Below are 13523 nucleotides of genomic sequence, written 5' to 3' on the forward strand. Positions count from 1 at the left end.
TATGTTTGTCTTTTTTATTGACTTTAAGAAGCTGTTTAAAATCTGTTCATGTTTCAGGTCACATTCTTGCAGAAAATCCACAGGGTTCACAAACGTTCGTTACAAAATATATGTATGAAAGCACACAGAATTGTCAATTCTATAAACTCTGCAGATATATAACTTCTCTGTGGTGATAAAGCTATTCAGAAAACTGAATGCAATTGACAGGAGATTAAACAAACATCCAGAAAGACTGAAATCTCAGTGTCAGTGCCTTAGTGTGTTCAACTTCTAAAAAGCTGTAAACAGATGATTCAGAAAATGTGTCTAAATGTATGACTGTATGTAGTCCACCTTATGTCCCTTATAGAATAACAAGTCTTAGCATCTTGTTGCTGTGCTAACATTGGTAAAAGCTAATTCTGAAATAAAAGCAATACCCTAAAGCACAAATTCACACATGTAGTTAATCACTGTAGATAATAGAAATCGTCTTACTGGATGAGATGTCATGTGATAGACTGGGAACAGTTGTGCCTTACAAATTATTTAGCATTAGCTCACAGAGCAATTCATGTGTTTCTCTTCTGCACTGCATGTGGGTTTCAGATTGGAGGTTTCAGTCCGTTATTACTACCAAAGAGACACCCAAGCTTTGGATGGAGTTCATTCCACACCTCACCCATCTGAAAAGAAAAAAACAGAATAAAGTCTGTTTATGTAGTATAAATATTTTAGTCAGGTATTTATTAAAACCTAATCCAAAACTATATTAAATTCCAGAGGATTTACTTTGGATTTAAATGGAACAAAAACAGATCTGATGTACATATACCTTATTTTAAAACAGAAAAGGAGGATATGTTGCTGTATGTGATGTGCGCTTGTTCATGGGAAATATAAGGCAGCTCTAATCCCATCATACCAACCGTCAGTATTAGTTCTTTTGTTGGACTGTAAGATCCAATCTAAAACTATATAGACCATCCCCACTGAAGAGGTGCTGACTCGACATCGAGGCGAGCCAGAGGAAAACCCATTTCCATACAGCCTTACCTCTTTGTGTCCTTGGACCTGGGAGTTAACGAAAGCCCCGAGAATGTGAGAAGTGATTGGAAGGTAGCTGAAGATAAGCTGCGTCTCTTGATGAAGGCAGAACAGGGAAAAATAGTTGCGGAGCTCAATGGTCTGGATGGCACTTTCTTGCTGTTAAAAGAATTACACAACAGTACAAAACTGATGAAGAATTTCAACTAATGATGAAAACAAGAGCCAGATAAGAGAAAGCTTTTATCCCTTTGTTAAAGAAGGAATTTCCTATGATACAATAATCAGAAGACACTTTCCCCAGAAGATGAATCTTGGAATGTATATGATCATATTCTCTGTGCTTTTATTTTATTTGTGAAATGTTTGCATGGTATGCACAGACATTTGGAAGTCACATTCTTGTTCTATATAAGGAATCAACAGCAATAATTGAAATTAACTTTTTTTCAACTTTATTTGTTTGCGCATATTAACATTTATTGCATCTTCTTCATACAAGGGATAGGCTTCTTTTACCAGTGTATTAAATCAGTTGTTAGTCCTGCATAATTTTGAATCAAGGTCTTAACCTATTTTCATTTTACTCCCTTATTTTCTGTAAAGCACTTTTAATTACCTGTTGTATAATTGGTGCTATGCAAATAATATTGCTTTTCCATAAAGTGTTTCATTATTCAACAGTTGTTGGAAATTAACCTTCTTAGTTAGAACAAATGGTACTTCTAAAAACTTTGCCATTTTTTTCAGTTGATTATTTATTTAATACAAAAGAGATCTGTTAATGTTTGACAAGTGAATCTTCTAAATTAGAATATCATCAAAAAGAGTAATTTAGTTCAAAATGTGAATCCCATAAAACAATTAAATAAGCTCAATAAAACATGAATTTTAATGTAGAAATGTTAAGGCGTACTGAATCACGAGGAAGACTGCTGATTTGACAGTTGTCCCGCAGACCGTCATTGATATCCTCTACAAGGGCTAATTAATTGTCGAAGAAGCTGGATGTTTTCAGATTGCTGTATTTATGGAAAGATTAGTGGAAGAAAGTCTGGTAGAAAAAATGAACAAGCAGCAGTGACAGGAAGTCCATTCAAGAGTTTTGGAAGGTTAACAGAATTTGGACTGCTACTGGAGTCAGTGACTTAAGAGCCACCAAACATAGATTTAGATCCAGGACATGGACAACAATCCACCAGGACATTTTAAAGCACTTCGTGTTTCCCTCTGCAGACAAGCTGTATTTAGAGGCTGTTTTCATTTTCTAGTAGAACATGGCACCTCTCCCACACAGCCAAAAGTATAACTACCTGCTTTAATGACTGTCCAGCAAACTGGCTGGACCTGAACCCCATAGAAAATCTCAGGAATATTTTTAAAAGATGATAAGACAGAAAAGCAAACATTGCAGACGGCCTGAAGGCTGCTACATAAGCATCTTGTGCTTGTATTACTCCTCAGCAGTGCCAAATATTGAATGCCTCCATGCCACACCGCATTGATGCAGTAATTAATGCAAAAGTGGCCCTAACCAAGTACTAAGTGCACACAATATACAGTGCATAGAAATACTGTTTAGTAGGCTGAAATGTAACATACTATGTTTCTAAGTATATACTATGATACTCAAAATTAACAAATAATAAACACTCATATCACCGTAAATTAAATCTAAATTACATGAGATTCACAGTTTGAATGTATCTACTACTAAAATTAACGTTTTAATAATATTACGGAGATGGATCTTTATAATGTTTCTACAAGGCAAATACAAAACAATGCTGAAGTACGTGATAAGGGGAACAGAACAGAACATAGCGAAGAACAGTTCTACTCAAAGCTGTCCAAACTGCAGATGAACTGGTCCAAACATATTTATAAAATCATGTACTTTTTTACGGAAAATTAACAAACAAATGTGAGCAAATGGCAAACAGAGTAACTACACTGGCTGCCTCCACACTAATAAAAAACACCAGGAAAACAAAGTATGCAATCAGTTAATTGCTTTCTTAACATGACTTAGCTCAGCTTCTGCACAGCAACTTTAAAAGTAGGCAAAAAAAAAAGGAACTGAAAGAACAATCACCTGAACGATTCGTGACTCCAGCTGCTCTACAGAAGCCTGCTCTTTGGACTGAACTGTGGCACTCATCATCTGCTTTTTCATCACGCCGTACTTGTGCAGCGCTCTCTGGTGCTCATGAAGCACACCCTTTTCATGACGCTCGCATAGATCCTAGAGTAAAACAGGTTGCAGCTTTTACTGATTGACTCAAAGTGGCAGGGTGATGCACCTCAGAACAGCATTATATAACAACAGAGAGTATGTTAAGAATCAAAAGTGGCCATTTTATCAATTTGAAAAGTATTTCACCAAATAAAAATTCTGTTCTTAAAAAAAAGATTAACTAGGTTCAAAGTTCGGTTTACACAGCCCTATATAACATCTTGCTGCATAAAAGGAAAATGAGACCATGTGAAATAACTGCCAAGCCTTTTTAACCTTTAACGTGACATTTGTCATCTACAATACAACTGAAAAATAATAATAGTATAGTATGAAGCTGTCCTTATACGTCTGACATTTGCATCTTTCAGCTAAAGCCAAATTTGAGTGGTTACAAAAGCTTGAAATAATCTCACTGTACAAATGTATTAGTCAGGAGAGGTGTGCAAAACATTTTACTACATACAGTACTACACACAAACCATTGCACAGTGGAGGCAGTAAATCAATAATGTGAGAAAATGTGGAACAATTCGGATATTCCAGAAACTGTATGTCTCTCTAAAATTGATCAAGACTAGACTAAAACTGGTCAGGAAGGCTTCAGCAATGCCCAAGAAGCTGCAGGTATTTCCAACAACGTCTGGTTGTGTTCTTTAAGTAAAAATCCCCTGTATTCTCCATATGTCTGAACTGAGTAGTAGGGTTGTAAGACAGAAGTGTTTTTTCCAGAGAAAACATCTTAGCTTTTCTAAAATCTTCCAAACTTTGTGAGAGAATGCATCATGGTCTAATGAAACTAACTTATAACTTTTGAGAAGCAATTCCAAATGGTTTTGCACAAAAAGAACACCAGTAAAGCATGGTGGTGGGAGAATGACGCAGTAGTGTAACTCAAACCAAATACCAGTCAGTCTTTACCGTATAACCAAATAATAATCTTGGTGACACAGCTACTTCACACGTAAATGTCTGTAATGTTTTCAACATGCAAATGTTTATTACTGTAGAATGATTGATATGTAGGACCTATTTTGAAGACCATTTGTTTTTATTTTTGCAGTAATGATTACATTTTTATGATCATTTATGATCTTGCTTGCTTACTCTGTATGACTGCAGCAAATCTAGGAAGAAGTTCAGTTTCTCCACAACATCATCCTCTTCCCGTCTGCCCTGGAGACATAAACAGAGTAACATTTATCACCCAGCGTTGGTTTGGGGAAACCACAGCAGGCATCTACTTAAGGCTGTACCTGCTGAGTGGCTTTGTCGGATAAAACGGCAAACTCCACCGACAGGCTTTTCAACGACCGACGCAGGGTTCCCCAGCTGCTGTGTGAGGAGGCCAAGGAAGGAAGAGCCGACGCATCTGAGCCCAGAGCACTGACGAGAACATTAAAATAAAAAGAATACAATATAGCAGGGGCCAACTACCCAGGATTTGAATCCCGTAAATCCTACGAGAGGACTAACTGAAGATCCTTAATAATAAAATACCTAAGCTCTCGACCAAACTGAAGCAGATCAGTTGCATTCTCCTTTGAGCGCTCAGCCATTTTTTCTGCTCTGTCCCGCAGCCTCTGGAAGCTGTTGTGGATATTTTTAATCAGCTCTCTGCTAGTTGAGAACTGAGCCTGAATGTCTGCTGGGAGATATTCCTGCAAAACAGGTCCAACAAATTTCCTCTGTTATGTTTACAGTTTTTAAACGAAAGTAACTGCACAAGACAAGGTGCGCCTGGAATTATCATATCCACAACGAACCTTCACTTGGGTTGCAATCTTGTTGGTCATGAACTCGTCACCCGATTTCTTGCAAGTGTCACGCAGCCTGGTCTGGACATCCTGTTTGTGAAGCAGGGTGATGAGAAGGAAAGTGGAAAAGGACAAAGAGTGAATCAAACAGGATGTGTTTTTTTCCCATGTGTTGTACAGATAGTGCTTATTGTGCAAGAAAATACTTAAAAACATACAGAGCCACTGAAGGTGAGGAAGGTCTTGACCAGCTCATCCTCGGAGAAGACGGGGTGGCGGGCCACTAAGTTTATAAATCTGCCCAGAGCTCGTCTTCTCCCTTCAATGAACTCATGCTCAGACACAGATGTCAGGACTGTGGATAAAATAAAAACAAATGTATATTTAGAGATTTACTTTAAAATGAAAGAAGGGTGTATAGGCAGCTGAACAGTTTAACTCAAGAGACAAATGCTCATAATCCCATAAGGCCGAGCTAGCATGCAGATATTACCTCGGCATATCTTCAGACCTGAGAACATATACTGGCACAAATGTTAGAAAATAGTCTGTTACGACCAAAAGTCACAATATTAGGCTGTTCAACGGTGACTAAAGCTACAAGACATCAGGAAGTGAAAGAAGCTCATTTGATGCATCACTAGTCTCTATGTCTCAGTCAGGCAAAAGCTTCTGAGAACTGCACATTTTGTTTGCAGGTTTATAAACACATCTCTTCTAAGACCGCAAAAAATCCTTACAAATCTCTGTCTATTAAAAACATTAAGACGACATTTAAACCAGGAATTTCTACATATTATCTTAAAACAAATCAAGACATAAAGAAGTTATGAAATGGTGATACAAAATCCGAATCTAATGAATGAATAAAGAAAACACAGACAGATGTAACAGTGCAGTTCACACAGTAACCCACCTCCCTTTAGCATCCTTTTGGGTGGCAGTGCTGGAACCACTCTGTAGGCAAATTTCTGAAGTAAAAGTTCATGGAAGATGTCGAAATCACTGTACCGCCTATAAACTGATATTTTATAACGCTGAAAAGTAAAAACAAATTTGAAAATAATCAAACAGAATTACAAAATGGGTAAAAATACCTTTGATTGAGTCTTTTTTAATATGAATCGTGCAAACTACTTGATAAAAGGTGGAGTATTTCCTTTTACTGAAACAATATAACTTTCATAATTTGTTTTTAACGTGAACATGTTGCAAATTTTTCTTTTAGGATCCTTGCCTGGCTGGTGACCTGGTACTCCACATGCTTGAGGAACAGGCCCTTCTTCTCCGGTATCAGCTCCACCTGGACTGTGTCTTTGGCCAGAAGCTTTTCCAGCGTCTCTGAAATGGTCAGAACATCATTCTGAGCCGGCTGCATCCTCAGAGCGTTCAGCTCCCTTGGCTCTCCGAGCTGGGGTTTTGGTAACTCTGTAAACCACACAGTTCAGCAAGATTTGTTTTGCGTGACTGAATCAATACTCCAGGAGTGACAGGAATTTCAAAACAGTTTGGAATGCAAGCCGATTTTTTTGAAACCAGATTTGTTTTTGTTTCCTTCTGTTTGTCTCCAACTAGAATAGTACTTTTGACAGTAATCCATGTGACCTTTTATAGTTCCTCCCAGGACATTCCAAGACAGCCATGAATAAAATTTAATGTACTGAGACAAACTCAGAAAGCGAGTTCTGGGGCAGAAGAGGAAGTGGCACGAAGCAAGTTGCCATACTGGCCACACCTGAAATAACAAAACTGGATTCAACAGTAAAGCTCATACTGGTTACTGTAAACAAAACCATTAAATATCCCTCCATCATCATCATCCCACAAAGAGAGAGGGAGGATGTGACACTTAAAATACAGTGAATTGCAAAAATATCCATACCCACTGACATTCTCCACATTTAGTCTGTCAACCATTTATATTCAACCCTCTTTAACCTAATGCTCGTGAATAAATTCCAGCGAGACCAGCTGTCTTCAGCTACCTAATTGGTAAATAGAGTACATCTGTGTGTAATTCAACCTCTGTAGAGCTGTTCTATGAGGGCCTCAGGGGTTTGTTAGAGGACATTAGTGAACAAACCTTATCATGCAGAACACACCAGACAGGTCAGAGAGAAACGTATCCATCTGAAAAAGGATCAGAGTATAGCATAGCTACAAATTTACCAAGACATTGTTGTCCACCTAAACGCCCAGGCAAGGAGAGCACTTATCAGAGAAGCAGCCAAGAGGCCCATGGTAACTCCATAGCTCTAACCTTTATACAAAAGTAGCAAAAAGAATGCCATTGTTGAAAAACAGCCTAAATTTATCCAGTTTGCAGTGCCACAGTGGAAGAAAGAGCTCAAAGTCAAATGAGCCCCGAAATGTAACTTCTTGGTCTACATGCAAAATGTTATGTGTGGATGAAACAAATACTGCATATCACCCTGATAATTCCATCCCACAGTCAAACATAGTGGTGGCAGCATCATGCTGCGGTGTTATTTTTCTTGAGCAAAGACAAGGAATCTGTTCATAGCTGATTGGGAGACAGATGCTGGCTAAATACATGGAAATTCTGGAGGAAAACCTGTTAGAAAGAGAAAGACTTGAGACTGGGACAGATACTCAGCTTCCTGCAGGATAACAGCCCTAAACATACAGTCAGACAGTGCTACAAGAGAACGGTTTCAATAAAAGCATAGCATTTGAGTGGCCAAATTACAGCCAGACCGTAATCCAACTTAAAATATATGACAAGACTTGAAAAATTATGTTTACAGATTCTCTTCACAAAGAGGAATGGACAAATATTTCTGTGTATGTAATTCGGTTCTATAAAGTACTGACTCAGCAACGCTGCATAACCCACTTTCAGATTTGTAAATTTTTCCTACCACATTACAATAATATTTTGTTGTTCAATCATATAAAGTATGTTGAGGTTTGTGGAGGTTCAGAACACTAGTTGCCATTTTATCTGGGAAAAAAGAAGTGATGGAGTTGAAAATGTGGATATCTTAAAAAAACATTATGGTAAAATATCCCCAAAAGCATACAACTTGGTAACTGCAGTGAGGAAACTGTTGGGTTTATTTCAGGGTTAAAGTGGCAAAGAAAACTTCCATGTAAGCTAATAAAAGAGTGAGATTTGCACTTTGTACATGAACAGATGAGGCCTTTCTAAGGTTGTCTTTGGACGCCAAGCTACTCATTAAGCAGAAACCTTTACTACTCTGCTGTCACTGCAACTGTCACTTACCCTGTATGTAGTTCTCCAAGAGTTTAGGGCTTGGTTGTTTCCCTTGCTGGGCAACAGCAATCAAAGCCAGTCCTTTATAGAGGGACAGCTTGGTAAGGAATCCATCTGTGGAGTCAACATGCTGAGCAATCTGAGAAAAACAAAAGGTGGATGGAGAGAATATGACACAGAAGGTCAACCTTTTTTCCGTCTGAGATCCAACTTTAACTGTGGTTTGCATTCCTGTGTACAAAAGCCCTCACAAGGCACAAAGCGAACAATATGCTATCAAAGGTCAGAAAAGGGGGAATGATGCCTTCAATAGATTCATGCATACTACATCCCTATTAAATATCTTATATTTGATTTCTAGCTACACTTAATTTTTAGTGTTTTGCATTGACCGCATCTTGTGGAACCCCTCACCTGGCTGCGAGCCGTCTTGGGGAGACCGGCCCTTTGCAGGAGCCGCTCAAAAACTTCAACCTGCACTCTCTCATCTGTCCTGCATCGGATGGCCTCATACACTTCTCTGTAATAGGCAGGAACTGAACCTAAAAGGGGAACAACAGCCACATACCATCACATGTGCCTCAATATGAGTTACATCTTATCAACTGTAAAACACCAAGAGCTTACTTTAGACAATGAGTGACATCAATGTCATTTTTTTTTTCAAAATGACGTGTGACTTTGTGTCATATCTGTTCTGCAAAGAAACCTTAAATTGTTGTAAGTTTAAATGACAGAGGGGATAAATTGTGAGAATGGGCATCCTTAACAGATATTTTTAATAATGAACAAGAGGGATATCTATTATGACATTATAAATAACTCCTGCAAGGCACACCTTAGAAGATTTTAGGAGGAAGAGGAGAAAACAGCAAGACTTTAAACAACTTTTCTTGGTCTTTTTGGTAGATCAAGGGTAAAGAAAGGAGCAACAGTAGTTTGGGGAAGAAAACTCTGATTAAATATAAAGAGGAGCTTTCAAGATGCAACAACTTGTTTCCGATCGGTCACTCAAAACGTCTTAGAGATGAGTTCAAATCGCGACCTCGGCGGGTAGAAAAGTCATCGCATTTTAACGCGAGTTTTGCAAATAGCTACACCGAGGAAACATTAAATAAAGCCACAAAAAAATCCTTGGCTCAAGTGAGATTAAAAAAGTTTTCGCACTGTACCTTCATTGATCTCTCCTGCCATCGCTCGGACTGTCATGTGAGCACAAGAGCACCTCCATGTGATTTCCTGCAGACTAGGAAAAACAAGTAATTTGCGTCTTAAAGTTGTAGTGAACCCTTGTTGAGGTCCAAGTCCTGTTGAAGTGGACCCAGTTGCCACCAACACGCACTGCCAGCTGGCGATGCAACGTAAGCTATTTCACTGCGGGGATTTTTTTAAGTGTTTGGGGGGCGTGAATATGCCAGTCTATGTTTCTTTGTGTTAAACTTTAGCACGCTGCAATATGCAGTTTATATTCTACCAACAATATCAAGTAAGCGTGGCTTTATTTGTAACTTTTTATCATCTGGTCTCACCACCGCAGGTTTATTGTCTGTTCCTCATTCTTTAAAATTATGTCCACATAAAAAATGCTGCCTTCACGTACACATCGTAGACGTCAGCTCTTGTTTTTATTAGTTCTTAGAACCTATATGAGATGATAGCTTTTTAGACAGGGTTCGGATGCAAACCATGTCGTTATGTGGACTTTACCAAGATGAATAATTGCTGAAAAAGGAATGTAGGGCAGTTTTCCGAATGCAAACATCAAACGCATCCATCTGAACATTTAATTCCAGTTTATCACAAATTAAACTTCCTGACCTATCTAACCAAATTGTTTGCCATGCACAAAGTGAGAAAAAACAAATGCAACATTGTTTCTTTCTGTGATTTGGAGAAAAATCATCACGTTTTTCTAAAAATTTTGGGGTTTTTCATTTACAGCAAGCAAATTCTTAAAATAAACCCATTTAAATTTATTCAAAGTCATTTTATTAGAACTTATTAGCATTCATGGAATACCAAAAGAACATTGCAGCTGAAGAGACAGGGTAGTTAAATTTATTTCTGATATGTTTGTTAGAGTTTGCTCATATTATCAGTAAAAATTTGGTTAATGTTCAATTCAATTCAGTTTTATTTATATAGCGCCAATTCACAACACATGATGTCTCAAGGCACTTCACAACAGTCAGGTACATACATTCCAATTAATCCTAACAATTGAACAGTGCAGTCGGAGTTAGCTTTTTATTCAAATTGGATAAAACGTTTTTCTATCTAAGGAAACCCAGCAGATTGCATCCAGTCAGTGACTAGCAGCATTCACTCCTCCTGGATGAGCATGTAGAGACAGTGGACAGTCACTGGCGTTGACTTTGCAGCAATCCCTCATACTGAGCATGCATGTAGCGACAGTGGAGAGGAAAAACTCCCTTTTAACAGGAAGAAACCTCCAGCAGAACCAGGCTCAGTGTGAGCGGCCATCTGCCACGACCGACTGGGGTTTGAGAGAACAGAGCAGAGACACAAAAAGAACACAGAAGCACTGATCCAGGAGTACTTTCTATGGGAAGGAAAAGTAAATGTTAATGGATGTAGCTCCTTTAGTCGTTTCACCTAGAAAGAAAGAACAGATAAACTCTGAGCCAGTTTTCAAGGTTAGAGTCTGAAAGAGAGGACATAGAGTTAGTTACAGTTAAGCTCAGTCAGTAGCTATGTCTAGGAGAGAGAAAGGGTTAAACACTAAAAGACAGGGCCATGTGGATCATCGGTAGAGGGTGAGCATTTGTTGTTGCCAGCAGAAGCTCGGATGATTCCCCTCTCCAGAAAGGTGTCACAGGTAGACACAGAGCCAGGCCAGGTGTAGCTTCTAGGAAGAGAATAGAGAGAACAAAGTTAAAAGCTGAAATAACAGCAAATAATGCAAAATTGGAGAGTAGTGTGAGAATGTAGCGCAGAGGGTGAAAGTGGTCATTATGTCCTCCAGCAGCCTAAGCCTATAGCAGCATAACTACACAGATAGTTTCAGTTCAGATTATTTAGTTAAACGGCGCTTATTTACAACAATGTCGTCTCAAGGAACCCCACAAAGGGTCCCACTGATGGTCATTGTTATACTAAAAACCACAAGGATTGGGATACCTCTCTCTGTCAGACTGATTATAACCATTGGAAAAGAGAAGGGGTCATACAGGTAGCAGAAACGGAGGGTGTGTTTGCACCTCAACCATAACTGAGCCGGTTTAGGCTAAACCTGACTCCCCCTTACTCCATCCAACAGGGAAGGAGGAAGGCTCCCTCCCTGATAAACTAAGCCACTCTAACCATAAGCTTTATCAAAAAGGAAAGTTTTAAGCCTAGCCTTAAAAATAGACAGGGATGTTATCATTTGCTGTAATAATTCAATTCAATCCAGTTATTTATATAGCTCCAACTCACAATAAATGTTCTCTCAAGGCACATTAGAAGTAAAGCTGGTCCAATTCAGATCCAGTTATAACATCAAATCAACTCATTACATATATAAGCCCAGCTGAATGCATCAAGTCAATGACTCTGTTGCAACCCCTGCTCTTGAGCAACCACGTGGCAAAAGCGGAAAGGAACGTCCAGCAGAACCAGGTTCAGTATGAGCAGCAACCCGTGGAGGCAGACTTGGGGCTGAAAGGACTGTGCAGACATAGAGCACTGGGCCAGGAGTACTTTCTATATGAAAAACAAAACTGAGTACACAGAGTTAGTAGCAGCACCAGCTTTGTTTGTGGTTTCATCTAAGTGATAAACACAGCTAAACAGAGAAGTACTAAGCCAGTGGTCTCAAGTGGTCGCAGCAGTAGGTTATATGTGACTTTATCCAAAAAGGAGACAATATTCAACACAGATTGACAGGTTCAAGTGTATCATATATAGAGAGAAGGTGAAGTTATTGGCAGCAATAGCTCAGCTGATGGCTTCATATGGGAAAGTCACAGAGCTAACAGAAACATCTGGACAAGTGTGAAGAGTAAAAACCAAAAGTGAACATAAAAGTAGTTTCAGCAATAAAACAAAAATAATGGTTAAATAGTGAGTAGTAGGAGAAAGTCGCTGAAAGAGGAAAAGTGGTCAATTTGTCCTGCAGTTGCCTATGCATATAGCGGCACTGCAACAGAGATAGCATAAGGAAAATCTAAGCTATACTAACTATGAGCTTTTTATTAAAAAAGAAAGTTTTAAACCTAAAAGATGGGACTTGGTAGATAGGACTGGTAAACCTGCTGTCTGAGAGCACAATGCTTTATCTGGGAACATATGAAACAATCAGATCACTCAGATGGAGCTTGATTATTCATTATGTTCCAAATTTAGCAGAGATCAAATGAAGAGAAGCTAAAATTGGAACAATATGATGTCTCCTTTTAATTCTCATCAGACCTCGAATAAGATGAAAACGTTTTATTCATTTTTATTGGGTTTCCTGTTAATAAATAGTATAAGAATCTATGTTTAAAGTAACAAATGCATGAAGTGGTTTTTCTGCAGCACTGTGGGACAGGATACATCTAAATCTGGCAATACTGCATTGGTGTAGAAGGATGTCAGAAACCAGTTTAATGTTGAATTTACCCACCATTTCCTGGTGAAAGAAACACTAGGGTTCTTTAAATTAGTACTGAAAGTCAGAATAATGCAATACAGTGTAAATGGACTGTATGGAGTTTAAAACCAGAAATGTAAAAGTCACCCAGGCGTATATACCTTTAAGAGATGCTCGTAGTGTAAAAACAGATTAGATTTGTCAGATTTCAATATCTTCAAAAACAACATGTTCTTTAGGCATAATGGTTCAACTATTGCTTTCTATTTCCATGGGTGATAAAACTGATTTATTTCTATACAAGATGCCATTGTGAGTCCATGTCTGTAAGGACTGAAATTTGATTCATAAATTAACATCTACGTCAAAAGTGATTGACTGTAAAAGTTATCTAAGTTCAAGAGAATTTTCTACAAATAGAAAAATTGCACTTTAAAAATTTTAAATTAATTTAATATTTTTAATGCGGGTTTCTACCATTTGAATTGCCTGAATAACCAAACAATTTGACAGTTCGTCTTCACCACTATTTGTAGCGACCACTATATTTTGAGTCTCAAATTTTCTGAATTTCAACCCCCTAAGTAGCAAACAAGTAAGTTATGACATTTCCGACACTCGATGAACCTCAGATTGCTTCGACGCCAGCGCGCCTGTAGGTGTCGCTGTAGGATCCTTTTTCTCACT

The 13523-nt window shown here is 38.4% G+C and overlaps 1 protein-coding gene across 1 annotated transcript; it reads right to left on the reverse strand.

Annotated features, from left to right (window-relative positions):
• On the reverse strand, positions 1-9614 carry LOC124862513 (sorting nexin-8-like). Its single transcript, XM_047356473.1, has 13 exons — positions 9433-9614; positions 8675-8802; positions 8270-8399; positions 6260-6450; positions 5939-6059; positions 5241-5377; positions 5032-5112; positions 4766-4926; positions 4522-4651; positions 4373-4441; positions 3125-3274; positions 1039-1188; positions 1-668 (listed from the first exon to the last, which is right to left on the reverse strand). The coding sequence occupies exons 1-13, from the start codon at positions 9467-9469 to the stop codon at positions 588-590; spliced, it is 1566 nt and encodes a 521-aa protein (XP_047212429.1). The 5' UTR covers positions 9470-9614; the 3' UTR covers positions 1-587.
• Between the last annotated feature and the right edge of the window lie 3909 nt (positions 9615-13523).

This window comes from Girardinichthys multiradiatus, chromosome X (assembly GCF_021462225.1).
Source record: "Girardinichthys multiradiatus isolate DD_20200921_A chromosome X, DD_fGirMul_XY1, whole genome shotgun sequence".
Lineage (NCBI taxonomy): Eukaryota > Metazoa > Chordata > Actinopteri > Cyprinodontiformes > Goodeidae > Girardinichthys > Girardinichthys multiradiatus.

Coding starts and splice junctions, on each gene's coding strand:
- LOC124862513 (XM_047356473.1), bottom strand. CDS start 9,469: ATGACAGTCCGAGCGATGGCAGGAGAGATCAATGAAG. Junction 8,400..8,674: donor CCAAGACGGCTCGCAGCCAG/GTGAGGGGTTCC, acceptor TGTTTTTCTCAG/ATTGCTCAGCATGTTGACTC. Junction 6,060..6,259: donor AGTACCAGGTCACCAGCCAG/GCAAGGATCCTA, acceptor TTTACTTTTCAG/CGTTATAAAATATCAGTTTA.